The 27696-nt window shown below is 39.9% G+C and overlaps 1 protein-coding gene across 6 annotated transcripts; it reads left to right on the top strand.

Annotated features, from left to right (window-relative positions):
• The first annotated feature begins 388 nt into the window (after positions 1-388).
• Positions 389-23751, top strand: RACGAP1 (Rac GTPase activating protein 1). Of its 6 annotated transcripts, none has more exons than XM_036890779.2 (17): positions 389-503; positions 6871-6959; positions 11965-12167; positions 13164-13300; positions 14300-14369; positions 15989-16042; positions 16680-16760; positions 17171-17288; positions 17645-17775; positions 18439-18603; positions 19769-19864; positions 19949-20147; positions 21348-21453; positions 21626-21758; positions 21897-22032; positions 23075-23183; positions 23512-23751. In XM_036890779.2, exons 2-17 carry the CDS (start codon positions 6875-6877, stop codon positions 23585-23587), a joined length of 1899 nt encoding a protein of 632 aa, XP_036746674.1. In that variant the 5' UTR covers positions 389-503; positions 6871-6874; the 3' UTR covers positions 23588-23751. The 6 variants fall into 6 exon arrangements, with proteins under 6 accessions (XP_036746674.1, XP_036746702.1, XP_036746665.1 ...); XM_036890807.2 differs by having other exon boundaries at positions 407-503; positions 6875-6959; XM_036890770.2 differs by having other exon boundaries at positions 428-535.
• Positions 23752-27696: the final 3945 nt, after the last annotated feature.

The following is a 27696-nucleotide window of genomic DNA, read 5'->3' as shown; positions in this document are numbered from 1 at the left end:
GTGCATCACATGAAAACCTGGATGAATGCATCAATGAATGAAGACATCATATAGCTCACTACCTATAGCTGCAAATGATTGCTCTTCTAACTCCTTCCGCAATCCTTCCTGTTCAACAGCAAGATCTGACACTGGTCAGTTGGTAGTTTCCAAAAGGTTCATTTCCCTACCCTAAGGGGTACAGTGAGGCCAGGAATAATTTGCACTCAAGAAGAACCACTTGCCCTTAGTCAACATGGTATCCTGAACAGCTTCATGAAAGGCCTGCGGCAAAAAAAAAAAAAAAAAAACCCCTTACCCCCGCCAACTATTGACCTTAGTCAAAATGGCTGCCTGCGGCGTCTCTAACAGCTTGCGCATGCCCAGTCCTGCCCCCCGCCCCCGTGACCCTGGTGCGTGCGTTGCAGCGTAGAGGGACAGCGAGGGAGGAATAAATTTCTCTGTGATTGGTTGGTGCAGGATTTCAAACCCGAGCTGGAGGCGCGGAGCTGCTCTGCCGTTGGGTGAGGCGCGGAGGGAAGTGGAAGCTGCTCAGGTGGGGCCAGGCAGACCCGGCGCAGGGGGCGCCCGGGGCTGCGAGAAGAAGTGCGTTTGGGGCTAGGTTTGTGGTTGGACGGGGAGCGCGCGAGGTGGTGAGCCGAGGCCACCGCGGGGGTCGTGGGAAGGCCGACACCGGCAGCCCCTCCGCCCGGCCCTCGCCGGGCCAGGGCCGGGGCCGGGAGCGGCCTGATGGGAGGTGGCTGGGTTGGGGGGGCTTTCTCGGCGCTGTGTTTTGTGGAAAGCCGGCAGCGTCTTTTTGAGGTGGGGGCCTGAATAGAGCAGGATGCACCCCAAAGAAGTGGGTCTCACCTGAATACAGTTTGGGAGCGGGTGCGGTAATACCCCCATCATTTTTAGAGGAACAAAGTTTTTTCGATGGGAAGAGCCCCAGTGTTTGAAAGGCCGGCGGCTTGAAGTGGAGCCTCTGCGTTGTGGGCTGTGTGCGTCTAGGTAGGCTGGCCTAGGCAATGACATCTTGCCCTTCCCATTCTAATTCTTAGCCTCAGTAGATAACTTTGGCGTACATTCCTCTTCACAGCATTTCATTCGTAGGCGGAGGGTGTGTATAGGAACGTGGTGTGGGTAAGAAGATAAGGCCTCCACCTTTTAAAAGAAATGTCATTATCTTTAATGTGTGGGGTGAGCTTTTCGGCTTTTCAATTGTTGAGTGTTTAGAGAAGGCGCTTTTCCTGTAGCTTGATTGCTCAACAGGTGTTAAAGTGCAAAATGTAACTACAAGACAGTCTTACTTAGCTCTAAAGGAGCTTGCAGTTCATTTGGGGTGATAGAACTTATAAAAAGATAACTGATGAATCTAGTAGACCTTTACCCTGTTGAGAGCACTGTACACTCATACAGCCTGTTTAGAAAATATTTTGGCAGTATTTATCAAGAGCCATTAGAGGTTTTTACCCTCTGATATGGTAATCCCAGCCTTGGAAATCTTATCTAAGAAACAGGGCCACCAGCAGAAAAACACTATCCGCAGTGATGTTCATTCATTCGATGAATATTTGTTGATTTTTGCCAAGTGTCAGGCACTGTTATGGGCACCAGGGGGCTCAGCAGTGAGCAAAACAGACAAAATCTCTGTTTTCTTGGAACTAACTATTGAGGAGTTAGACAATATATGTACCTATGTTAGCTGGAGCTAAGTACTTAGGAGTAAAGTAAGGCAGTGAAATGTTGGGGAAAGGCTGCAATTTAAAATAGGATGGTTAGGAAGGACCTCACTGAGAATAAATACCTGAAGGAGGTGAGGGAATGACCATGCAAGAGATTCCAGGGGGATATAACTGAAAAACTAGAAAGTACCTAAATGTCCAAAGAAGAAAATGGTTAAACAAATAGTTGTTAATCAACTTTTTGTAACTTAAATGAAAACATGGTAGAAAAAAGCAAAATACAAAATTATACATAATCTGTGATTGCAGTTCTATGAAATGTGAGTGCATAATGGGCAAAGATTAGGTAAGGAAGTGCATGTAATTGTTTAGGGTGGTAAGGTTTTAGTTTCACTATTAAAAAACTTTAGTGTTTTGCTTTTTTTTTTTTTAACAGAAAATTAGCAATATGGAGCAGTATTTTATACCTGCCAAATGAGTATTGTGGACAATAGAGATAATTTTGGACTGAAATGGATAGGGAATGCTTTAGTGAATTGGTAAAACTTTTACTAGACTTTGAAGAATGGAAACACTTCAGAATGGGAAGAATTCACTGAAGAGGGAGAAATAGAGGACAACTTAGTATTTTGAACTGGTAGTAATTTTCAGAAAAATAATAACTCATTCTGTTTCTTATTTAAATCTTCATTCATGTTGGACTGAGGACAGTCTGTTTACTCTTTCTGCAATTGATTTGCTCATAAGAACTTTTGGTTTCAAGATATTCCTTCTGTCTACCAGTTTCATAGAGCCTTTTGATATGGTGAAGCAGAAGCTGGACATTTGGGAAAAAGAATTGCTCTGAAATGCTTTCATGTGAAGGAATCTTGTAACACTGAGACTGTCTTGGGGAATGATTTTCCTTGGCAGCAGAAAACTTATATTGTTAATTTCTTGGGACTCTCCAGATTTAGTTATGTTTGTGAAATTGTTTTTCATTAAAACTCTTCCTGAAAAACTCAGACAACCTTCCATCGCTTTGTCTTACAATATTTAACACCCGTGATGCATCTAAAACCTGATGTATAGGTCATTTGATGTTTGTAGGGGGAGGAAGAAGAGGATAGAGACTTCCCCAGGATACTTTGCAGTTAAGATCTGTAATAGTCTGTTATTCTGAAGGACGATCTCTGTCTCGTGGCTGGGTGATTGAAATTAAATTGGGAACTCAAAGCAATCACATCAAGCTGAGACTCTTTCCTGGTGATGTGAAATTGCTCCCTTAGGGATACTCACAGATTGGGAATCTGTAACATAGTGACTTCTCCTCCTCTGGGGCTTTCTCATCAATAACAGCTGAGATTCTCTAGCACCTTTTCGTTTAAAGTGCTCCACAAACTGATTTTCTTGCTACACACAGGGATCATTTCAGCTTTCTCAAAAGGCATTTCCTCTGTAGTGAGAAGTGACAGCTGTTTTACAGCTGCAGAGCAGTGTACTGCAATATGACTTTGTTTCTGTTTCCTGTTACATTAGTGTATCTGCTAGCTGTGGAGCTAAATAATAAAGGGGGAGAAATAAGGAAGTCTTCATGTGGGGGAAAATGTGACCCAGCAGAAAAATTAAGACCTTCTCAGTGGACATTGAATAAGATGAGTAAATTTTAGGTTTTTGAGTTATAATTTGGCTGAGATCAGAGTTAGTACTGTTGCAGAAAGATATTTTGTCATACTATAAATAATTCCTGAGTCACTTCTATCAAATGTTAATAAAAATCCATGGTCCCCTATCATATAAAGAGAAGAGAATTCTATTTTTCTAGTACTGTTTTTGGATTACCTTAAGTAAACGTAGTTTAGAAGAAAAACTAACTCTTCTGAGATGCTGTAAGTCTCACTTAGAACCACTTGTTTAAGAGCCTAGACCTGGTCAAATTTTGTTGTCTCCTCCATTGTTGGTCTGGGTTCCAGCCATGGTTTGGTAATCTCTGCTCTAGGGTGTAAGTAACAGCTCTCAGACCAAAACAAACACAAAAATTTCATACCCAGTATAATAATACCCTGTAATTTAATAGTATGGTTCATTTATACATGATGAAACTTTTACCTACTTTAATTGATGGTATTGTGAGTTACATAGGGCAAGTTATTATTCCAGTTTATAGATGAATCAGAATTTAAGTGACTTAACCAAGGTCTGAATAGAAAAACTAAAACTTTATCCAGGGCTTCTGTCCTCCCACACCCTCTTTTTTAGACTTTTTTTTTTTCATCATTATTATACATCGATCAGGTAGAATGGACATTGTATTGACAATAAAATCATGGGTGGGTAGGTATGTCTGTGTGTGTTCTTTGATATAATTATCAGATACTTATTTTTAAATTGTGTGTGTAATACCGTAGTGCTAAATGTAAGGCTTCTCTCAAATTTGCAGTCTACCTGGGACATAGGGGAGAAACATAATAAAGATAATTGGAGTGCAAGGTGTATGTGTCTGAGTGCCAGCTGATCAAAGCAGTAGGGGAAAGGTCAGTTAAAGTTAGTGATGACGACCTGCAAGTGATGAGGGGTTGGGTATGCTACACATAAGAGAAGAGTCCACAGGTTTGTGATTATACTTGTATACAAGGTAGTAACTTACGGTAATTCTGAGGTTTGAAGCTGAATGACTGAGAGAATGATAAAAATAAGAAAAATAAAAATTGGGGTCAGTAGGGTAGGGGGTAAAGGTAGATCAGTGGGTAGGGTAGTTGATATATATGAGTGGGGAGGATAGAGCAATGTCTCAAAATCAAGCCCAACACCCAGGCATCCCAAGCAAATTGAAGGGCTGCAGGGTTGGAGTTCAGAGGAGACAAGGACCAGAGAGATAAGTGGGTGAGTTGTTTGTAGAGATGTAATGACTAAAGTGGGATAAGTTCTTCGAGAGGTTGGAGGATTGAACTTTAGGGAATAGCTGGTGTTGAGAGGGAAGTATAGAGAAAAATCCATAATCAAACTATTTGTAAAACTCTAAATCTGGAGACTATAATGATCTCACAGGAATGGGTCACCTCTTTAAAATAGAGTACTGGGAGTTGAGTTAAATAGCTATCTCCTAGGTACCAGGCATCATGTTAGGAGAACAGTGTAGATTGAGGTAGTTGTATGAGATAACAGATACTATGGTGAGGAGATGTCCCCAGGTAGGTTCTCTGTGTCCTTAGTCTTTTTAGGAATGAGGTTGTATTTTCAAGAGAATACCACCCCCAACCCTGCAACCCTCACCCCATGGGGTGGTATGCAGAGAGAACATGGGAAAGAAGAATAATGGACTAGAGGAATTTGAGAAGATGTGAGGATTTTTTTTAAGGGGACAAGGATCAGGTTGTTGTATTGTCATTTAAGACATAAAATCCCTCTGAAAAAAATGTTTTTAAAACCACCAGTTTTTAATAGTGTAGTTGTGCTATGAAATCTTTTCAGCATTCTTGGACTAGACCAAAAAAATTTCAGACTAAAGTTTTCCTATGTACAGAGCTAACTGTCTTATATATATATATAGTCAGATATACAGATGAGTGCTGATATGATAGACATTAATACCCCATATTAAAATTGATCAGGATCTTCCATTTTTACTGAGACCCAAAGGATATTATCATTTGAATAATCTACTGAGTTCCCTGCCCCTGCCCTGTAGCATTTGGATATATTTGCCTATTTTGTCATATTGTTAAATCCACAGGCATCTCCATGACTTTCAGATCTCTTCCTGCCAGTTTTAATGCTATTCTTTTAGTTCTGTTCTTAGTTTAGAGAAAGATCTTTGTAATAAATTTGTTAGTCTGGTTGCTTAGCAGTTTGCTGTGATTATGTAGCTTGGAACAGACACATTGCCATTTCAAAACTTGGTTTCCGGCCCTGATTCAGGTATATATTTCATCCATTCTTGGAATTGAAAGCTTTATTGCTGTTAGAGCAATCATCATACAAGCACAAATGAATAATTCTGTAGCATTTAATAGAAAATATCTTTATGTTTATATATTCCTTTGTCCTTTGTGGGGTTTTTTTTTCTTTTCTTTCTTGCCCTCATAGCTTATGGCGCACTCTCCTAAACATTGTAAAATCACTAAACTTTCATAAAAGAGTTCTTAAAATTTTATTTAGTTGCATGAAATAAGGAACTGGACTAGAATGTTGAAGGAGCGAGTAGGAGAAACATAAGAATTCTTTAATGGTATTTCTGATGACATTCAATTTTCAAATGAAATTTTATTTTTAAATTTCATTTCCTTGATAATTTTCATACCGTACAGTTGATGTCTTCCTTTCTTGACTGTTAGATGAAGATCTTATTTCCTCAGTGTGTTGCCAGTTAGTCTGTTTGAAACAGAACTGCCTGTAAGGACATCATTTTTAATGTAATATCAGCAGGTCTTTGGGGGGAAATAGGAAGCCTGAAATTCACTATACAGGACACAGTAGCAAATGATTTTTCCTTTGCCCTTCTAACTGTGAAGGTGGTATATTGTCTCCTTGATGCCAGAATGTGGTACAACATAATCCTTTGCCTACTTAGTATAAATTTATTAGGCATAGTCCCTGCATGCAGTCCAGCAGAGAGCCCTGCATTACAGAAATAATTCTTGTGCTGCTGAGCTGGCGATTTCCCCACTTAATCACTTGTGTGACGTCATCTGTGCTGTTGGTAGGAAATGTGCTGACCGTGACCTGCGTTTTAAAAGGCAGTTGCCAACAGGGTACTAGCTAAAAGATGAAATTAAAAAGAAACGTTTTAAGTTATGTTGAAGGTCTTCAAAGTCCAGAAGGATTAAAGTGGCAAAAGTGTTGTATTGATCAATAGGCTTGACTAACAACCACATTTTGTAGTTGGTCACCGAGTAATCAACTGACATGGTTGTCCCTAATTGCTTTCCTCTCAGCTCCAGAGTGACTGAATTCCTTCCAGAATGAAGGAAAAGGAGTAGGCAGAAAGGGGGGTTATATTCAGAATTCTGAAATGCTTTTCTAATTTCCAAATGAATGTTAAACATTCCAACTCTGTTTTTATAATAAAGATTACACAAAACATCAATTGTTGGCTTAAGATTCTTATAATGGTAGCTACAAATGGAAGAGTCCAGATGTTAGCTGCTGATGGCTGTATTGAATTGCTACTGTATCTTTTATCTTGAGAGAAGGCAGGACCCCTAATGTATATTTGATTTCTTGGCAGAAAGATGGATACTACGATGCTGAATTTGCGGAATCTGTTTGAGCAGCTTGTACGCCGGGTGGAGATTCTCAGTGAAGGAAATGAACTCCGTAAGTCATTTTGAGCTGGCCTGTGTGAAGAGAAAAAAACTGACTTCAGATTTGCATTTTATTTAAATCTGGAGTGTGATCTTATCTTAAAAGTTGTTTTTTATTTGCCTCCCCCGAAGAGAAAGTGATGGACACTTATCCACAGTCAAGGCTTAATGGGCACTCATTCTAAATGGTCACTTTTTTTCTGTAGTTGCTCTTAAATGGTTTTTACCCAGACTTTTTCATTATCAAGGTTCTCTTTCCCTTGAGTAGTTGGCGTTAGTTCAGTTTCATTTCTGTATCACTAACTGGGCAAAAGCTACTGAATTTCCAAAGATGTTGCTTTCTTCTTTAGTGGCTGTCTGCATTTTTATCCTGTGCTTTCCCTGTGTTCTGTAACATTTTCAGTTGAAGAGGAGAAAAATGTGGAATTTATTTTTGAAGGAGGGACTGTTCATCTGTTTTTACCTACTTTATGTATTTGATGTTCAGTAATGAAGGACTGAAATTGGGTAGAGAACTGGGGAAAGAAAGGAGGTGATACAATAGTTGTCTAGGAAGTAAATTCGTGAGAAAGGAAGGTGGGGCTGATAGCACTGATACAAGCCGTCTCTGGAATTTATTCTTTACCAGCTTTTCTTTGTGTTGCCATCCTCTCCTATATCAGATACCAGATTTTCATTAATACCTAATTTAGTAAGTGTTGCTCTTAAGTCAGCCTCATTGGCATAAAAGTAATTAGGAACTATGTCTTAAACTTTAAGAAAATATGCACAGTACTTGGTATGGTGTCTTGCTTATGCCATTCACTATTTTCTTTAATTTGATGTTTTTAATAGCTTACCCACTTGCAGGCCTTTCAAAACAATATTCTGTTGTCTCTCTCTAGTAGCTGTTGCGTGACCCTGTCATCTGGGACCAGCTCAGTAACCATAATGGCATACTAATTAGGCTTCTCTTTGAGGTCACATCATCTCAGAAGATGGATTACTTTGGAGTCTAGTGGGAAAGAGTATTGAATAAGAGAGCTTAAAATTCAGGTTCATTCAGCAAATATCTAGTGAGAACCTATCACAGTTTGTTGCACATTCAGAGAACAGGGAAAGAGATGATTAAATGGTTTCATGGAGAAAAGTAGGGTTTGAGTTGAGCCTTAGATGTAAGGTAGGATCCCAACAGACATTGCTGAAAGAGGGCATTTAGGGTGAAGGAACAACCTGAGTAGAGGCAAGAGGGTGGGGGCTTGAGGAGAACAGGACTAAGGGGGAGTGGCATGTGCAGAGCTTGCATTTGGAAGGTTACCCTGGCAGAGGTGGAGGCTGGGAGACTGAGTGGGACATGGTTGCCATAGCTTAGGGGGGAGGCACTAGGAGTCCTAACTAAAATGGTGGTTGTGAAGATGAAAATACCGGGAAATGGGTAGAAGACAGAGTGGTGATAAGATCTCCAGGAAGGAGGTACCTGATAGGCTGTGGGGGCAGGGGGAGGAATCTGAGGTTTGGGAGTCTCAGTAACTAGTGCTGGCTTCTAGCTGTTACTTCTTTGTCTGTTTTTCCATCTGTATAATAGGACTCTAAGTGTCTTCTTTGTGGGAGTGCTGTGAGGATTTGGGGATAAAACAAGATACTAGTTATGAAAATACTTTGGAAGTGATTATGCCAAAAAAAACCCAAGATTTTAATTTTTACAGGTACCCTGATTTTATAAGCAAATTTCTCTCTTCCCATTGGTTTCTGTTATAAAATAGAGGTGTGTTTTGCCTCCCTCTTCAAGTCTCTATCTTGGAACGTTGGCTTTTGAGGAACTAAAGTGGCTCAGTTTTTTCTAGATTCTAGAATCTCCTTTCTGCAACCACCCCAGTGTCTGTCCTTTTCTTTGGTCTTGGGAATTCCTCCCATGCCTGAGTATCCTGACTCCTTACTCGTGCCTTTCATCATCATAACTTCATTCCTTTTTCTCTTTTTTGTATAGTTTATTTTTAAGCTAAGTCCGAGTACTGAAAGATCAGAGTGAAGGTCAATATTCAGATAAAATGACTTTAATAGCTTAGGTATTTTATCTTTGTTTTCCATCTACATGGTTTTTATCTTCTGTTTTTATTTATCATGAACTGCCTGAACTTTTTTGACGTTGGTTGTATAAAGTAGGAATAAATGTAACTTAATATTTCAGGTGACTGTTGTACACCAACATCGTAATAGGCTTGTGCTCTGCTATGTACAGTACGTGATACCAAAGTGTGTCTAATAATGGTGCCTGTCTTCAATATTATGGTATTTATATTTGAGACAGGATTCTTTCTCATGAAACCAAAAGATATACAAATGTCAAAATATGTACTTAGCAGAAGTATAGATAAATTAATGTGGAGCAAACAGGTTAGGAAAGGATCCATAGAGCAGATGAGACCAGACAATGGATACATAAAGAAGAGTAGGTAGGGCATGCCATTGGAGTACATAGCTTGATCACAAGCGAAAAGGCAGAAATGAGCATGGGTGTCTTCTGGGAGTAGGGACGAACTGATTTAGGCAGAAAGAAGGCTTACATAGTGGTGGGAGGTAAGTTTGATTAGACTTGAAAGCTGGGCTTAGATGCTTGGAGTTTAATTTGATCTGAACAGCAATTCTTCATTTGTTCAATGAATATTTAAGGGCCTATTATGTGCTAGGCAGAGTACAAAGCACTGGAGATAAAAGAGCAAAAGAGACACAGGGTTCTTGCCTCTAAGAAGCTTAGAGGATAGTGGGGAAGACAAAGGGAAGAGCCTGTGCAAAGGCCCCAGGGGGAGTGAACTGAGAAAACAAGATTTCTGGAACTGCTTTAATCTGTTTGCTGCACTATGGACCAAATCCTCTATTTTTTTTTTTTTTTTTAATGATTCAAAGATCATCAATTTATTTTAAGGACATTTCCCTTCTCCTTTCTCCATCTTGATGTATTTTGTAAGTTAATATACACATAATTTTTTAAAGGGGATAATCTGATTTTAATAAATTTTTTGAATGTGTACTTAATGACAGGGACTAGTACCAAGTCAAATTGTGAGTCACAAACTGACCAAAAAATGCCATGTTTATTGATCTCCAATGTCAAGGTTTTTCCTGTCTGTAGTCTAAAGTGACTTTTTGACCCATCCTAGCAAACTTACTTCATAACAGAATTGTACATAACAGTAATATCTTAGGTATAGAAGTGTTCTGGGTTTGGTCTACCACAAACTAAGCTGAACTAGTAATTTAATAATTTGTGCTTTTAAAATAGGAACTCCTTCCTTGAAATGAGCTAATACTTTATTTGCTTTGAATTCCATTGTCCAAACAGTTAGATCTATAATATATGCCAATTAACAATGAAAAAGCATTAAAGCCCTTATTTAATAAGACTTCTTAAGGAATGTTCTAAGAACAAACAAACCAGCAAAATTAGGTCAAATGGAATTCTTTTCATTCTCAAATTGTTTTTGAATTCAGTAATTGGAGTGTGTATGCAGCACTATATTTAGAAACATTTAATTGACCACAGTGAGGAGCTAGAAAGTTTTTAGACTGTGTAGTTGAAAAGTGTGTTTCTTATTCTTTATTTTTTGAAACTGAAGTATTACATACATCAGAAAAGTATACACATTATAAGTGTACTACTGGATGAATTGCCAGAGTAAACATGGCTAAGAACCAGATTTTGTTTTTCAGTTTTTTAATTGTGAATCCATAATAGTTAAATTTGCAGGAGGACACATTATTTTCTTTTTCTTTAAATTAAGGGGAAAAAAATATTAGTAATGTCTTCCAAACTGCTAACTAAACCAGCTTATTATTTAAAACCATTTAAATTGCAATAATACCTTCTGTTTTTTTGGATCCTTGATATTTACATTGTCTAAGATAACTAGGTCATAATATCCTGATTGGCTGAAACCTGTTGTTTGCTAAAAACGGGTTTTCTTATGTGTAAGACATAGTTTCTGTATATCGAATTGGTATCCTAATCTGTAAATCTGAAATTTAATCAAATTACTAAAGCTGCTTGGAAAGGGCATTGTTTCTATGCTCTTAGGTTCAATTCAGATAGGAAAAGTGATCTTACGGATCTGCCAGCTTTCTCTGAAAAATTTGGCCTACTTTTCCACTGTAAACTGGGTTAGTTTGACCAGCAGCAGATGTACACCTGGAAACTTCGTCCATGATACTGTTGGGAGAGTGATGCTTAGAGATAGATTGAGGTTACCTAGAAAATAGTAATGCATTATAGAAGAACAGTCTTTTCCAATAACAGGTGGTAAGAATGAATGCCACCAGGGTTATCATGCCTTGGAAGTGATGGCTCTCTTTGCAGACATTTGAAGAGTCCGCATTCCGTTATAAGTGCCTCCCCCCAAACTAGTATGATTTTCTCTTCCTGTGTCTTTCCAACTGGAATGTTTACATACCCTTCAGGGCAGTGTTAAACAGCAAAAGCAAATTGGCTCTTTACTTTCAAATCAATATTTGTATAGTTACATAACTGAATGGAATTGCAGGCCTAGACATCTATAATATTAATCTACATCTACTGGAGCATATTACAGCAGTTACATTTGAGTTTGCTGTTTGACATCTCTCTGGCACAGCAATGCATGACTATAAAGGAGGCTGTTTTTGTTTTATAGCTGTAACTGTCCTGGTGCGTGACAGCTGCCCCACAGGTATTCCCCTTTGATTGCCGTCTGTTCAGGAGCTTTCAGTGTTGGTATTACATCTGGTGCCAGCCAGGTGACTAATGAGTTACTGTATTCCACAGTAGATGTCACTGGCTAAGCCAAAGTAAGTGGCCTATTGGAAAAGGAATTGCTCCCCACAAAGCTCATCTAGGGTGGTGAACATATATCCAGGATCTGCTCCTGGTTATTTTCAGGTGGACTTGCCCATGTTTAGCTGGTCCCTTAATTATGTATTTGGAGTAAAACTAACTGGAGGATGCATTTATTAGTGCCTTTATACTCTGTTTGCTGCTTGCATTTATTAAAGTTCCACCCTTTCCTTAGAGTTCATCCAGCTAGCAAAGGACTTTGAGGATTTCCGAAAAAGGTGGCAGAGAACAGACCACGAGCTGGGGAAATACAAGGATCTCTTGATGAAAGCAGAAACTGAGCGTAGTGCTCTGGATGTTAAGCTGAAGCACGCCCGCAATCAAGTGGATGTAGAGATCAAACGGAGACAGCGAGCTGAGGCTGACTGCGAAAAGCTGGTGTGTATTGTTTGCTGTGCTAGAATCATGCCAGCGGGGCAGGCGGAAGCTTCATCTGATAATGTCCGCACTTGCCAGATATACCCAGTTTCTTCCACACTGAAGAACAAAAAGCAACCTGTCCATTGTCTATGATTGGAGCTGAAATTGCAGCGTAGGAATCCTGTTATTTAAAATTTTTCTCCTTTAGACTTGAAAGTATCAGTAGATTTCAAATGAGAATTTAGAGAATTAAAATTCCCAGGAAAGTCAGGCAAATCCAAGCATGCTTGATCTGTCACAAGATACAGTCTGATCTGCCATGCTACCCAGAATATCCTCATCCTTATATCAATAGCTAGTACTTTGGTCATTGATACAGGCGAGACAACTCTAAGTATTTCCTTCATCACTGCTCCTAATTCAGGGTAAAGGGGCTAGATATATTGAACCAGTTGAGCAATGTGACAAAGAACCTATCATTTTGATGTACCAGGGTGGGTCATGGTACAAAGGAAAGCCTTTATTTACTAGGAGGCACTAATCCATCTTGGTACAGTGTTAGATGCCTCAGTAAGCTCAAATTGTCTGGTTCCAGTGTGTCACAGCTTTGTATCCATTTTAATGCATTTTGTTCCACCATTTAGAAAAGTGGGGGCTGCTTTGATCCATAGAAGCCAATAATTGTTCCAATAAAATGACACAAAAGTGTTTTTGCTACATAGAGTCTATTTTGGGATTCTCATTTTGCAATACTCTCCTCTTGGCTTAACAGTTTATAAACAGTCTTGTAGCAGAAAGCCCACTATTCTAGAAGGAGTTCATTTTACCAGTCAGAAATCAGAGACACAATCTGGGCCTGATGTGAATTAATATGCTGTTGGTGTAGCAGCCTTTCTGAAGGCTCATTTGCATAATGCTGTATTTTAATGTATTCTGGTCTGCCCATCCCATAAATTTGAGGTGAAGCTTTCTCTCCTGGTTAGTTAGGATGTTTTACTCTGCTTTGGTCTGTAGGAAAGACAGATTCAGCTGATACGAGAGATGCTCATGTGTGACACATCTGGCAGCATTCAACTAAGCGAGGAGCAAAAATCAGCTCTGGCTTTTCTCAACAGAGGCCAACCACCCAGCAGCAATGCTGGGAACAAAAGGTGGGGGAACTGCATCTGTTGTTATCGGACCACAGGCAGCACAGCTGTCAGAAGCTCCTGTTATCTGAACTCTTAAATATACTGCTGCTGGAATGGGTGCTGAATAAAGCAGAAAGCAACTTTGAAGGAAGGGCGGGTGGGAAATAAAGGCACAGGTCCTTCCTTTTTCTTTTGTTTTGTTTTGTTTTTTATCTTTCCTTAGGATGTTGTTTCACCATGGGTAAAATTTTGATGTTGGCGCTAAAATGCACATCAGTTACTAATCCTGCACACTGCTGAGAAACCTAAGAGTGAAAGTGTCAGTTCAGCAGTGCTCTCAGCGTTTACTCTCTAGAGAGCTCTTGTGGCTCCTCTGGTTTAGAAAAGCCTTCTGTGAGCCAAGGCCAGATGATAATTTTGGTTCCACAACATCACTGTTTAAAATAGTCTCAACCTGGCTTTGAATTGAACACCTCCAATACAATACGTAGGGGAAGGTCAGCACTCTTACAGCTATTTTATTTTGTTGCCTGGTTGTTTTATGGGGAATCTTTATAACTAAGAAGATGTATGGGCTTAATTTCTTAAAAAGCCAATGCTGGGTAATACTCTCTTTGTAGAAAGCAACCACAGTTGGGATCAAATTAAACTTCCCTCTACTGCCTTGTGAATTTTTAGTAGCCTGTAATACAAACTAGCCTGTAATACAAAGTCAGCAGGAAAGAGCACCCATACCCCTGACTGTAACTTCCAACTGCTGGTTTAAGGCTTTTGCTGCAAAAGCAGCTGTGCTGCATGTGTACATGTGCGTGCACGTACACACATGCTTGCACATGTTCTCCCATGAAAACCATAAAAAGTAACCTAGCATAGCTGGGGTTTGAACTTGCAGTTGTCTTCATAGGGAAGGGTTGCTGGGAAATTGCTTATGTTACCTGACCAATGTGATTTGTTCTGGGTGTTGACGGATATTACTTTCCACAGTCTTCTGTGTCTAACACTGTTGTTTTACTCATATAGACTGTCAACTATTGATGAATCTGGTTCCATTTTATCAGATATCAGCTTTGACAAGACTGATGAATCTCTGGTAATGAACATTTGATCTCTGATAAGTACTTATTTTTCCTATGCATGTTCCCTCAGGAATCTCTGTCGTCTCTTCTGGAATTCCTTTAGTATTATTTTATTAATTAATGTTTTTAAAATGATAAATTAACAGACTGGCTTATGTATTTGTTTAGTTTCTGGAAGTGAGAGTGTAGACTTCAGAATTTGGCCTGATGTTAAATTTATTTAATGGATCTGTGAGCTGCGTGTACTAATTGGTTATATCTTGGCTTATTAAAGCCTCAGCTAGCAATAAAAAATTTAGCCAGGCTCTATCCAAGCAAGGTTTATTTGCTGCTCCTCGGGGAGAATAGACTTGTGCCTTATTTCTGAATTAGTTTGGTTCTTGAGTAGAACTTAGTCATACTTCACAATTAGAAGGAAACCAATGCCCTAGATCTCCAGCCAGAAGACTGATGAAAGTTTCTAGGCACTATGAATGCTTTGATCAGCAGTGGTTAATGTGTCTAAATTCTTTGTTACCCTGCTTTTGCAGGGAAGCACCCTTCTCTTGTGTTTCTGCATAAAAGGACATCTCCTGATATCTCAGTCTTTGATGTTCAGGAGATTGGTAGTTTATTGATTTTTGTTATATTTTCTGTTTTACTGGCTAAAAGCTAGCAAACAGTGAATTCAGGAGATTATTGGTGGTTGGTTTTCTGATGATAGCAAAATAAGTGACAACTACCCATTACATAGGCTAGGAGTTTTCTGTCCAAACTAAGTGTTTAGGGAGATAATTGCCATTTTATAGATATGAATATTAGGTAATCACATTTTTAAAATAAGGAATGATATAGAATAGGTCTGGGATATATAATAAAACTAGAACATATTAGCTGATTTTGGAGCTAGATCTGTGATACGGTATCTGTTGTAACTAAAACTGAATCAAACAACCAGTAGCTACATTACTTGACCATGAATTAGAGAGGCTAAATTTTTTTAACTAAGCTACTATTGCGCTGTACAACTCTTTCTGGATTTTGTGTTTTCGGGGATTATCAGGAGTAAGGAAGTCACAGGTGGCTACAAAAGTGAATACAAATGATATAAAGTAAAGTAAAACTAGACCACAGTATAAGACAAATAATTCTTCAGTGGTGAATGTCTTTTTTTAGGGCCCAAGGAAGAGGGATGATTGAGAGACATAAACCTAAACTAGAACTTTTAAAGTGGCTATATTGTATAGAACATCTGAGGAGACGATAGCAATCCCTTAAGAGCAAGAATCACATCGAACACGATCAGTGTGGTGCCTAACATTCTGTAAGATCTAAAACTAATTACAAAAATAATCAAAAATAAGAACCAGGCACTGGAAATAATCACAACAGCAGTTGATTCTTTAACCTTTTCTTGCCTCTGTGGTATTGATTCCTGATTCTATTATAATAGCTTCAATTTTGGAAAGCAAGCATGTCAACTTACTGTAGTTCTATAGCTACAACACGTAAGACCCTCTCTTCCCCCTCTTCCTGCATGTAAGTTAGGTAGTCTGGCTCACGAAGCCTTTAAAGTTCTCTGTCAATTTATTTGCACAGGGTTTAGGGGAGGCCTAACCACAGAAATAAACTAATACAGTGTCATTGTCAACAGGATTGGGATTCTTCTTTGGTAAAGACTTTCAAACTGAAGAAGAGAGAAAAGAGGGTATGTATGGTTTGTTTAGTCTTTTTTACAAAGTAACAAAAATTTTCTCCAGAAATTTTGCCATGATGCTGCAATCCTGACATGTCCCTCTAGCCTTTGTTAACCACATACTACATATGAATCTGTGCTGGGGGTGATACTGATGTTCTTTGAAGTAGTAACTCTGGACAGAATCCTGTCCTATTTCACTGTCTGAGCTGCCCTCGGTTCATTGAGTGGAAGGGATGTACTTAAGTTTGTTTTCGGTTGTCATAAGAATGTAGGACTTTAATAGAATTTTCAGATGAAATGTGTATATAATGGGATATACATAGATCTATTGTATGGACTTGTTTAGGGTACTTAATATGTTTCCAAAGACTTCATGTCCTGAGATGGGATTACAGCCTTACTTTTTCTGGTGCTGTCATCTAAATTTTTTCAAAGCTTGCTCATTTCTTCTAGGGCACTGAGGGCATTTTGTGTTGGTATAACTTAAGCTTTATAGGAAACAGGCAATGAGAGAGAGGACATTGTTATTTACTTTAGCTCTGGTACCTAGGACTTGTATCCAAGTTGTCTAGTGGAATCATTTTATCTTTTGTGCTTCAGATCTTCTATTTGGCACTAAAATTATTGGTCTCTGCCCCATCTCTAGCGTTCTAGTAGCCGACAGTTTGTTGACGGTCCCCCTGGACCTATAAAGAAGACTCGTTCCATTGGTTCCACAGTAGACCAGGTAAGAATGGTCAGGCCAAGAGCATTGTGTCTTGAACACATCAGAAATTAGGGGCCCCAAGCTTTAAAAACCCTGAGTCAACCTTGCATAATGATAACCTTTTTACTTTGATAGAGATGTTTGGTGAGAGTTTTTCTATGTAATAGGATCCTTAGCATCCATTTGAATGAAATTACTCTGATTAAGTAAACAACTGTTAGCTTTATGTTTGACTCTTAGTTGCTTGTATATATGCCCCCATGACCTATATTTCTGTTCTGAATTGTGAGATTTCAACTTAAGAGTGTTTTGAGCTGGAGCCTTCAGTCCTGACAGACCAGGGACTTTTTCAGCCACTTCAAAACACCCTGTAGCAGAAGGGGAATTAGATTCAAATGCTTGTCCTTCCCTCATGATTACATGTGTTTTAGGGGAATGAATCCATAGTTGCAAAAACTACAGTGACTGTTCCCAACGATGGCGGGCCCATCGAAGCTATGTCCACCATTGAGACAGTGCCATACTGGACTAGAAGCCGGAGGAAGACAGGTCTGCTGCGTTTGTGGCTAAATTGCCCGTGTTAAACAACTGGTAGAATCTGGGGAGAATTGGTTCCTTAGACCCTTGCTGAAGCTGGGATTGGATGTTTTGGGTAGTTTTCTTCCTGCTGCTTACTCAGGCTGGAGCACTTGTTGTGCTCTACCTGTGGATGGCTGGCTAGCCTGGCCGATGCCCTGCTGTATACATACTTGTAATTCTTGAAAAGGTTTTTTTGCACAGCCATTATATTCACTTCTCCTAATGGTTACACATTACTGTTTATCTATCAAATATACCAAAATTGGGGTTAATTGAGGAGGAACAAAATACTTAAAACACAAAGCTAAAAGTTGGTTGTTTTCTAGGTGCTTTACAGCCCTGGAACAGTGACTCCACCTTGAGCAGCAAGCAGCTGGAGCCAAGAAGTGAGACAGACAATCCCAGCACTCCACAGAGTAACGGAGGGATGCGCCTGCATGACTTTGTCTCTAAGACGGTATGTAAACCTGCGATTGCTCCTCCTTTGGGGTGCATTTAATATTTTAAGTTTGAAAGTGATAATACCAGATACACATTTAAGTACCTTATGTTATAAAGTTAAATGTTGAATTTCCTTCATCTTTCCAATCCCACTCTCTAGCGGTAACTACTGGTTACAGTTGTTTATCTTTACATTCTATGAGAGTGAATTAAAAGAAAGCAGTTTTCAGAAGCAGTTGTTTATGCTTTCTAGTGACACATATTAACATTTTATGCTAATTTAAATATAGCACGTTTTAACTTCATCGCATTTGATTTCTTCATAAAAACCCAAGCAAACTGACTGAGGCTCAGGAGTCAACTGGCATGTTTGAGCCACATGAAAATAAGTGGCAGAGTTAACATGGTGTTCTGCCTCCTTGTCCACAAGTTCTTTCCATAACTGTGCCCTGTTCCCCTCAGGTGGATGACCACACCCAAGTTACTTAACCTCTTTTTGTTGCTGTTTCCTTATCTTAAAATGAAGAAAACAAAAAGAATCCTATTTGTAGGATTATTTTGAGAACTACACAAGTAAATATTCGTAAAGGGATTAGAAGGTTGTTTGGCACGTACTTAATCCGTGTTAGTTGATGTTGACGACGCTTTTCTAATTCAGTCCATTCTGTGTCATCCTCAGGTTATTAAACCTGAATCTTGTGTTCCATGTGGAAAGCGGATAAAATTTGGCAAGCTGTCTCTGAAGTGTCGAGACTGTCGTGTGGTCTCTCATCCAGAGTGTCGGGACCGCTGCCCCCTTCCCTGCATTCCTACCCTGATAGGAACGCCTGTCAAGATCGGAGAGGTATGACCTGCAGGAGCCAGCAGTGTATTAGGCTTCTATAGCTTTTTCCAAAGCTTAACATCAGGTTTTGTTCCAAAATTAATGATGCCAAGTACATTTCCTTCCATAAAGAATGAATAGAAATTATAAAATATTAACTTGCAACAGAGTCCTGTTTGGGTTTCTCTGTTTAGTAAACATTCCAAACCAAACTCTCTCCTTTCTTTTCCCTCCCCTCCTTGTCTTCTCCTTTCTCTCTCCCTTCCCTTGTTCCTCCTACCCCTCCTCCTCCTCCTGTTCCTTTCCTTTTCTTCCCTTCTTTCCCCTCCCCATCCTATCTTATTGGGAAATTTCAAACATACGGCAGTAGAGAGATTAGGATAACTAATCCTTGGTTCCTATCACTCAACTTCCATGAATACTGATTCATGTCCAATCTTGATTTATTAATACTGGGGTCTCTTCCTCCCAGCCCTGTACAGTGAATGTTTTGAAGCAAGTCCCACTCATCATATAATTTCATCTGTGAACATTCTTTCTCTTAAGTTAGAGATAGTCCATTACTAGGCTATTAAGATTAGATTGCTCATTTCTAAAAATTTAGTCAATCCATTAAGAAATTTATTGTACAAGCAACATAGCAAGAATCAAAACAAAATGACTATGCTGCTACCCAACCCCCAGCAAATCAAGTGTTACTTTTCTTTAAAAGAGTTCTTATCCATGCAGGCAATTTTTTACAAATTTTCTGTACTCTAATATAGAACCATGGGATTCTTCCCTACAGGTAGGTTTGTGTCACCTGTGAGTTGTGTCAAATAATTTGTCTTACTAAGAATTAAGTGTAATTAATATTTAAATGTAAAAAAGATTTTCTTCTTTAGAGCAATACAAGTCATTATTGCTTGCTCTCTGATGCCCTTGAGTAGAAGAGAAGCAGAGGCGGAGTTGTAGCTAGTGGTCTTATTTACTTGTTCTTGCAAGAATATGTGACCATAAATCAGTCCTGGTGTGGAGGGGGGAAAGTAATTGAGAGTCTCTGTTCTAATGTATGCTTGGGGAATAGGAATTTGAAAATAGACGTGATGTACCAGCCTGAGTATTCTTCTGGAGATGGTTCTTCTCACTGGTCTTCCTCTGCTTATCTAAGTGGTAGAAATAATAATTTAAAATTCTCCCTTTTCAGGGAATGCTGGCAGATTATGTGTCCCAGACTTCCCCAATGATCCCCTCCATTGTTGTCCACTGTGTAAATGAGATTGAGCAGAGAGGGCTGACTGAGGTAAGACTCAACCTGAGGGAGGGTGAATTTGTTATGTGTTAATAATTAGGAGGTTCTTAACTGAAAGTGTCATCTTGATAACAGACAGGCCTGTATCGGATCTCAGGCTGTGACCGGACAGTAAAAGAGCTAAAAGAGAAATTCCTCAGAGTGAAATCTGTGCCCCTCCTCAGCAAAGTGGATGACATCCATGCTGTCTGTAGCCTCCTGAAAGACTTCCTTCGAAACCTCAAAGAACCCCTTCTGACCTTCCGGCTAAACAAAACCTTTATGGAAGCAGCAGGTAAGGGCTGATCTCAGTGTCTGACTTGAGGCCGGCAGGGCAGGAACTCTTGACTGTCTGTGTACTGTTTACAGCACGGTGCCTGAAATGGTGGGTGCTCGAGTACTTTGATGGACGACTAGCTGTAGCCGCGTTCCCCATGCCTGCCTGTCCTCTGACCAGCAGGGCACCAACAGGCTTTTTGTTGTTGCTTCCTGTTGTTTTTGATCAAGTTTCAGGTTGTCCTTTTGAACTTGGAGCCATCTTTGATTCGTTTTCCTCACACCCCATACTTAATCCACTGGCAAATCTGGTCAGCAGAGGTCTAGTAAAATGTACCTTAAATTGGAAATTTGTCACTCCTTCTACGAATACTACTCTTGACATCTCTCACCCAACAGTGATTAAGAACCCACTGGTTTTCCTGTTTCTGCTCTTGCCCTCTAGGGTATGTTTCTTGCACAGTAGCTAACGTGGTCCTTTTTAAACTTCAACTAGGTGATGCCCCTTCTGTTCTCAACATTCGCCAGGGGGTTCCTGTCACTCGGGATAAAACCCGTAGCCCTTCACATGGCCCAAAGACCATACAAGATTTGGCTCATCACTGACTGGAATGATATTTGCAGGATTTGCTCCTTTATTTCTTTCAGGGTTTTTTTTCTGTTTTTTTTTTTTTTTTTAATATCTTAGCCTCAGAACTCCTTTCCTAAAGACATTTTCTAAAATAACATCCCCCATTACTTTCTAGTTTTTTGCCTGCCTCATTTTATTATGTGTATCACTACCTAAGAGATACTTGCTTTTTTGATTAACTCTCCCAAAAAATGTACGTTCCATGAGGCAAGGTCTTTGTTCAATTCTGCTTTATCCTGAGTATATAGAACACTACCTGGTACATAGTAGGCCCTAAACATGTTTTATAAATGAACACCTTCTTGATAATTGTATTCACTGCAATTGTATGTCTGCCTTCCTAGCAACATGGCTTTCCAGCTGCTTTCTCTAACTGCAAGAGCTGGTTTCTTAAAGGCTCTGATTTCTAATATTGAACTGTTGGCCAGTATCCTGCTTGATAATGAAAGTAGAGTCTGATGTAGTCATGAACCTAATCAGAAGTTTCAGAAGCTTATTGTATAGATGAGACTTTGTAGTCAATATCTTGGAAGCCCACCGTGAAGGAGAAGAAGTCTAGGCCTCTTGGTGCTTTCTTTTCATGTACAGAAATCGCAGATGAGGACAACAGCATAGCTGCCATGTACCAGGCTGTTGGTGAACTGCCGCAGGCCAACAGAGACACATTAGCTTTCCTCATGATTCACCTGCAGAGGTGGGTACAGCAGAAACTTGTTTCTGGGAGTTAGGGAATTTTCCAAGTGGAAGATGCAGGTTGCATGTTAGGGAGGGAATGTGAGGGATGAATTATTTTCTGAAAGATCGTGCATGTTGGTCTACATTGAAGTGGAGGAACAAGTCTCCTAATTGAATGCTCTCTTGCTTAGAGTGGCTCAGAGCCCAAGCACTAAAATGGACATTGCCAATCTGGCTAAAGTTTTTGGTCCTACAATAGTTGCCCATGCTGTGCCCAATCCAGATCCAATGATAATGTTACAGGACATCAGGCGTCAGCCCAAGGTAGGCAAGTGTGTGTGTGTGTGTGTGTGTGTGTGTGTGTATCTATTTATATATATATGAATTTGTGTAACATGAGAGAATGATGAGGAGTGAGCCCTGAGCCTTTGGAAGTTTGCTAACACGTCTGGTGGCTGGTAGGTAGTGGAACGCCTGCTCTCACTGCCCCTGGAATACTGGAGTCAGTTCATGATGGTGGAACAAGAGAACATTGACCCCATGCATGTCATTGAAAACTCAAATGCCTTTTCTACGCCACAGACACCAGATATTAAAGGTAAGCCCTAAGTTGTGCTTAGATGACCTGACTCCCTCTCTAGTTTGGGTCATGTGCCCTCTCCTGCCTTGCTAGAGCTATTTGAGATTCATATTCTTCAATACATATTAAACTCCTTTGGAGAATCTAACATTAAAGGAAAATTTGTATGGTTCTACCATTCTAATATCTTTTTCTACTTTTCCACATTTTCTTTACCCATAAGGATATTTTTAAAATATAATAATTTGTTCTTTTTTCACTTAGCTTATTGTGAGAACTTTTTCTGTTACTATGTAATCTTATTTATCATTTTTATGGTCATAAAATGTAATTTACTTAAATGTTCTATTAAGTATTTATTTTTTTGCTTTTATTGAAGTATCGTATGCAATCTTATGTTGGTTTCAAATGTACAACACAGTAGTTCAACAGTTACCCATATTATTAAATCCTTACCCCCTCTAGTGCGGTTACTATTATCAACATAGAAAGATGTTATGGAATCACTGAAATGTTCTATTAAGTCTTAATGTTATTTTCAGTTTTTCATAATTATAAATAATGCTGCCATCAACATTGCGTATGTAATATCTTTTCTTTCCTCTAATGATAAATTCCCAGGATGGGAATTTATATAAATTAAATCAATTAAAGGGCTTGAACATTTTTGTTTCTTGATGTATTACACCAAAAGACTTTTGCCGGTTTGTATTGCCACCAAAAATGTATTCTTTCATTATTGAAAGTTCCTTTTTAAGGGAGCATATTGTTTTTTTCTAGTGTAGGTGTAAATCAAATAGATGTTAGATTTGTGAATTTTGGGGTTTGTGAATGGCCTAAATCGAGAAGTGAATGTCAACTGTTGATTGAGCAGTTGCCTGCATAGTTCAAAAGAAATACTGGTGTGTTACAAAATGATGACAAAAATGATCTCTGGGACTTTGCAAGGTCTCTAACGTTAACTTTTTAAATGCTTCATAGTGTGTTCAGCTAAAACCAGCCACCTACAGGGTGCTTTTTTTCCCTCTCCTTTAAAAATATGTCTTAACTTTTACTGAAGTGAGTTTACTGGGCCCTGTGACCACTCCTGAGCATCAGCTTCTCAAGACTCCTTCATCTAGCTCCCTGTCGCAGAGAGTCCGCTCCACCCTCACCAAGAACACTCCCAGGTATGTGGAACTGGCTTGCTTAGGAAATGAAAAAATGACTGCTTCCTTCAACTTTCCCATCACACTGAAGCGTATTGAAAGAAAAATTTAATTAGATCTTAGATAGTGGCTAGTCTTGAAAAGGAAACCTGGAGCCATAAGGACCCCCTTTTTTGAAAAGGGCCTAAAGGAATTTACTGTTTCCCCTCTGTCATCTCAGGCTTCAAAGGGTAGCTTACAGAGGAGCTGTTGGGGGTTTCCAACTTCTGGCTGATTTTATCAAGTAATGTTAGAGTTGTTTATTTACCATTTTTTATAGAGTACTTTTCCAATTTGTTCTCTGTTTTAGATTTGGGAGCAAGAGCAAGTCTGCCACAAACCTAGGACGACAAGGCAACTTTTTTGCCTCTCCAATGCTCAAGTGAAGTCACGTCTCCAGTTACTTCCTGGCGTTTACTGACGGCAAGGAAGGGCACCTGTACTCTCTGCTCGGCAGCCTCCTGTACTCATTACTACTTTTAGCATTCTCCAGGCTTTTAATCAAGTTTAATTGTGCATGGGGGTTTTATTAAAACTATATATATCTCTCTCTGCTTCTCAAGTAACATAATATCAACACCTTGTGCTGTCATTGGTGGGAGCTTTTAGATGGGAGATCTTTACAGGGGTGGAAGGCATAATACAGAATTCATCATGATTTTTTGGGGGCTGGGGTGGGCATCCCTTTGGCTTAAAACCAAATGCTGTTCATGAAATGACCTTTCTCTGGTGTTATTTAGAACAAATTTCCATGAGACAATGGCAGAAGCCCTACCTCTTTGGTAAGACTGACTTGTCAGGGTGGGATGGGGGAGGGCAGGGTAAAGAAAGTTTGAACAGAGGGTTTCCAACAGCTCCTTCTCCTTCTGAGAACTTGGAGGCACCCTTCCTCAATTATGAACTGAGTTATGACCTGCAGCCTTCCTAAAAATGGGATGGGGTGAAGATGAAACTAGTAATGGGAATATGCTTAGCTTTAATTTGGATTGATTAGGTTTAATAGTATTAAGTGGCATGACCTTGTCAAAGTGATATTACAACTTGTATTTATCTCTAACGGGCCTCTGGCTGGACTTTGGGTTTTGTTGGGGTCAAAGCCATTTTGTTCTTAAGGTGAATTCATTCTGATCCTGGGCTCCCCACCCCCTTGTCCATTGGAGCCCTACTTCTAAGGTCAGTATGCTGCCTATTTGGCATCCCAACTAACAATTAAGAGTAAGTAGGCTCTAAGGGAAGATTGTCAGTATTTTGTGTGGCAGAAAAGCCAGTCATTTTGTCTTTGCACTTTGGTTGCTGAAATCTTCCTATGGAACATAGCACATCTAGATAAATATGAACTTTTTCTTCTATTAGAACTATTTCCAGTATTATAAAAATGTTTTCTTCAATAGAATGTTTCTCACCCATAGTGACCCTTGTCTATAAAACACATATTTGGAATAACATTTGGAAAAAAGTAAATAGTTTTTTCAAAATGAATGTGGAGTCAGTTTTCTTGTCCTAAAAGGTAATCTTCAACACTTTTCTTCGAAAATATTTTTCTCAGAGTGTTTTGAGTCTGTTCATCTCCATCCCTCCCGTCCCAGCTTTACCACCACCAGGAGTTTGTTTCTTCGTTTCTCATCAAGTATCTTTCATTGTCCAAATTGAAGTCCCAGATTTGTCCTATGACTCTTACCTTCTTGTTTGAAGAAACTACTTTAAACAAAAAACAAACTTTTTAAATGAGTCTTTAGAGACCAGAATGGTGCAGAATTTAAAAAAACGACCCTGGCTGCCTGGCTGCCTGGAACATCCTTCACGGCTGGAAGTGACTCTGGAGTGAGTTGGGATGATTAACTGAGAGCACCTGCACTTGGAACTCTGAAGCTGGTGAACAGAATGTATTTGAGATTGAGCGTAAACAGTTGCAGGCTTAATATGTAACCGTGGAGAGAGGAGGCAACCTACTGGCTTTTTTCCCAGGAGGTGGCTGCTCTCACAGCAGGGAGATTTTGCCTCAGCAAATCATCAGAGGATGGGTCCCATCTCCCCAGGCTCCCCTTTTACACACACAGGCCTGTGGGTTTTATTTTTTTAAACTTTGTTCTTGATGCCCTCACTTTTCTTAGATCTCTGCAAGCCTCGTGTTGGCCTGGATCCATATCTGCTGTTCAGTAGTATCTCCCCAAGGTGCATTTGAAGTCGCTAATGTAGGGGAAGTAAATGGATTGTATAATGTTAGGGTAGGCAAGGCTACCCTATGCAGGAACTGATGGCCCATTAACGGAAAAGGAAATGGTCCTGTGTGTCAGATGTTGGCAGCCAGTTGCTCAGTTTTGGGCTAGGCCAAGAGACCTAGCCATGGAAATAACTCTGAGGTTAGCGAAGGGAAATATGTACCCACCTTCGCTTCTTTAACAGTACTTCATTTGGAACAATTTGACTTCCAGGGCTTTCTTAATTAAATTATACTACCTGATGTAAGATCTGTGGAAAGGGTCCAGTGCTTTGGAGTGACTGTCACTCCCATCTCCTATTTCTGCCCCTGGACCGCCTCTCACTCTGCCTTTCATGCAGTTCAACTTTACTATTTCATTTGCTAATAACTGTAACCTTTAAATCTTGAAATCCATTTTCCATTAGTCTGTGTAAGACTCCTAAGTTTGATGTTTATTTAACTGAGCAAGCATTACATGGTTTGATTCAGCAACACCAATTTGCATTTATTACTACTAGGTGTTTAAAGATCTTTGCTTCCTTGAGACAGTGCATTCATTGCTTGCAGAATAGAAGGCAAGAAGACATATGAGTTTTGATCAGAGGACTATGGAGTATTCACTTGATTCACTATGGCAAAAATAGTCATCCTGGCTATGAACCGAACCTGTGGCATCTGGAAAGGGGCCTTGTATTTTTAAATTCATGCTTAAATTATCAAGCAACTCAAAGGGACAAATACTGCTGAGTGAGTGCCGAGGGCAGAGATACTAGGTTGCTGTTTTTGGTGGGTTGCAGGAGGACCTCCCTGCCCACCTCAAGCGTCAAATAGACAGACACATACATATGCATATCCGTATGGTATGTGATTTTGCTCTTGGAAAAGCTTTTGGGAGACCCACTGCTGTGCCTGGAACACCAAGTGGTTTGTTTAATCAGGCATCCCCTTTTCTTGGACTCCCAGCGTGTGCAGGAGAGCACTGTTGCGGAAGTCCAGAGCCAAGAAGCAAGGTGGCTGAAGCTCAGTGGTCAAGTCGGCAGAGCTCACACGGAAGGTTGTCCACCCATATGCTCTGGAGATGGTCTTGATCATGACTCAAGTTTTAGCCACTGGTGCAAAAGCTTTTAAGCTTGCAGGGTCAGGGCATGTTAGTCACTGTGCTTTTAGTGTAAACAGCGTTTGGAAAATGGCTACTTAACTGAAGAATTTAGTAATTAAAAAGATCCTGCTCCCTGCAGCTGCTATATTATTTTGTAAATAAGTGAAGGCCCCAGGCCAGGGGGTTCTTAACTTGTATAGTTTATTAGACTCTGGTTCTCCCAGTCTGTATTTGTTGATGGTTTCTATTCTCGAAGTCAGGCAGAAGACAGTTTGACATCACCAGACCTGACCTTGTAGTGTGTGGGAGCCTTGTCCTCTGCAGTCGTGTGGGATGGGAAAGGAGGCCACTCTTCGGGGACTCAGTTGGAAGCAGGAATTTTTCCTTTTGTCTGCCTTCTCTCTCTCTAACTTGCCAGGCTTCATTTAGTTGCATTGTTTTTATACAGATTACTCTCACATCTCACACAGTTGGACACCATTTGTGTGCTTAGCTCAGACACATGTAAATGTATATTTAGGCTTCTAATAGAGCACTTGCCAGTCAATATCTTCTCTGGTCATGAATGAAGATGGAATTCAGAACCGATTCCCCATAAAGCCTCTAGGAAGTATAATGTGATTTACAAAAACAGTGCTTTTATTTATCGTCTTACTTGAACTCACCACACCCATGTGCAGGGGAACATAGGTGACATCCCAACTGACAAATTCAGAAAGGCATTTTGGCTCAAATTCCCACAAACTGCCACATAGTTTAGCTGGGATGAGAACCTGGGGGCTTGCATTTCCCACTTTGGAGGTCAGCTGTGATACTTGGCCAATTCAGACTTCTTCAGCATCATGGGGCCTGTTAATATATTATTGGGTATATAAGTGATTCCACTCAGGGCTGTATGTGGATTTGTTCATATACTCTCAACGGGTAACCCAGAAAGAGCAGGGAGGCCCAGACTGCTGGGAAAAGTATTTGGGACAGGAGAATGTCCTAATGGTTGGGGTTACTGTCTGGTAGAATCGAAGACCTGGGTCTGGTGATCTGGACCTGTTTTCTGTGTGGAAGGAGGATGATGAGCTGGTGTGAGCGCTTGAGGTTGCTGCCGGTGGGAGTTTGTTCTCAGGCCACCCATGTGCATCTTGTGTGCTGTGACGCTTAGAGCCAAGAACGGGCAAGTCTCTGAGCCAAAACCATCAGCC

This window comes from Manis pentadactyla, chromosome 10, assembly GCF_030020395.1.
Source record: "Manis pentadactyla isolate mManPen7 chromosome 10, mManPen7.hap1, whole genome shotgun sequence".
Lineage (NCBI taxonomy): Eukaryota > Metazoa > Chordata > Mammalia > Pholidota > Manidae > Manis > Manis pentadactyla.
The sequence above is the reverse complement of the archived record's forward strand: the minus strand, read 5'-3'. Positions and strand labels throughout refer to the sequence as shown.

Bases quoted from the DNA above. Each gene is read 5' to 3' on its own strand.
- RACGAP1 (XM_036890779.2), top strand. From the start codon at position 6,875: ATGGATACTACGATGCTGAATTTGCGGAATCTGTTTGAGCAGCTTGTA. The intron at 6,960-11,964 runs GTAAGTCATTTT...CCCTTTCCTTAG, and splicing joins CAGTGAAGGAAATGAACTCC to AGTTCATCCAGCTAGCAAAG. The intron at 17,289-17,644 runs GTCTGCTGCGTT...GTTGTTTTCTAG, and splicing joins TAGAAGCCGGAGGAAGACAG to GTGCTTTACAGCCCTGGAAC.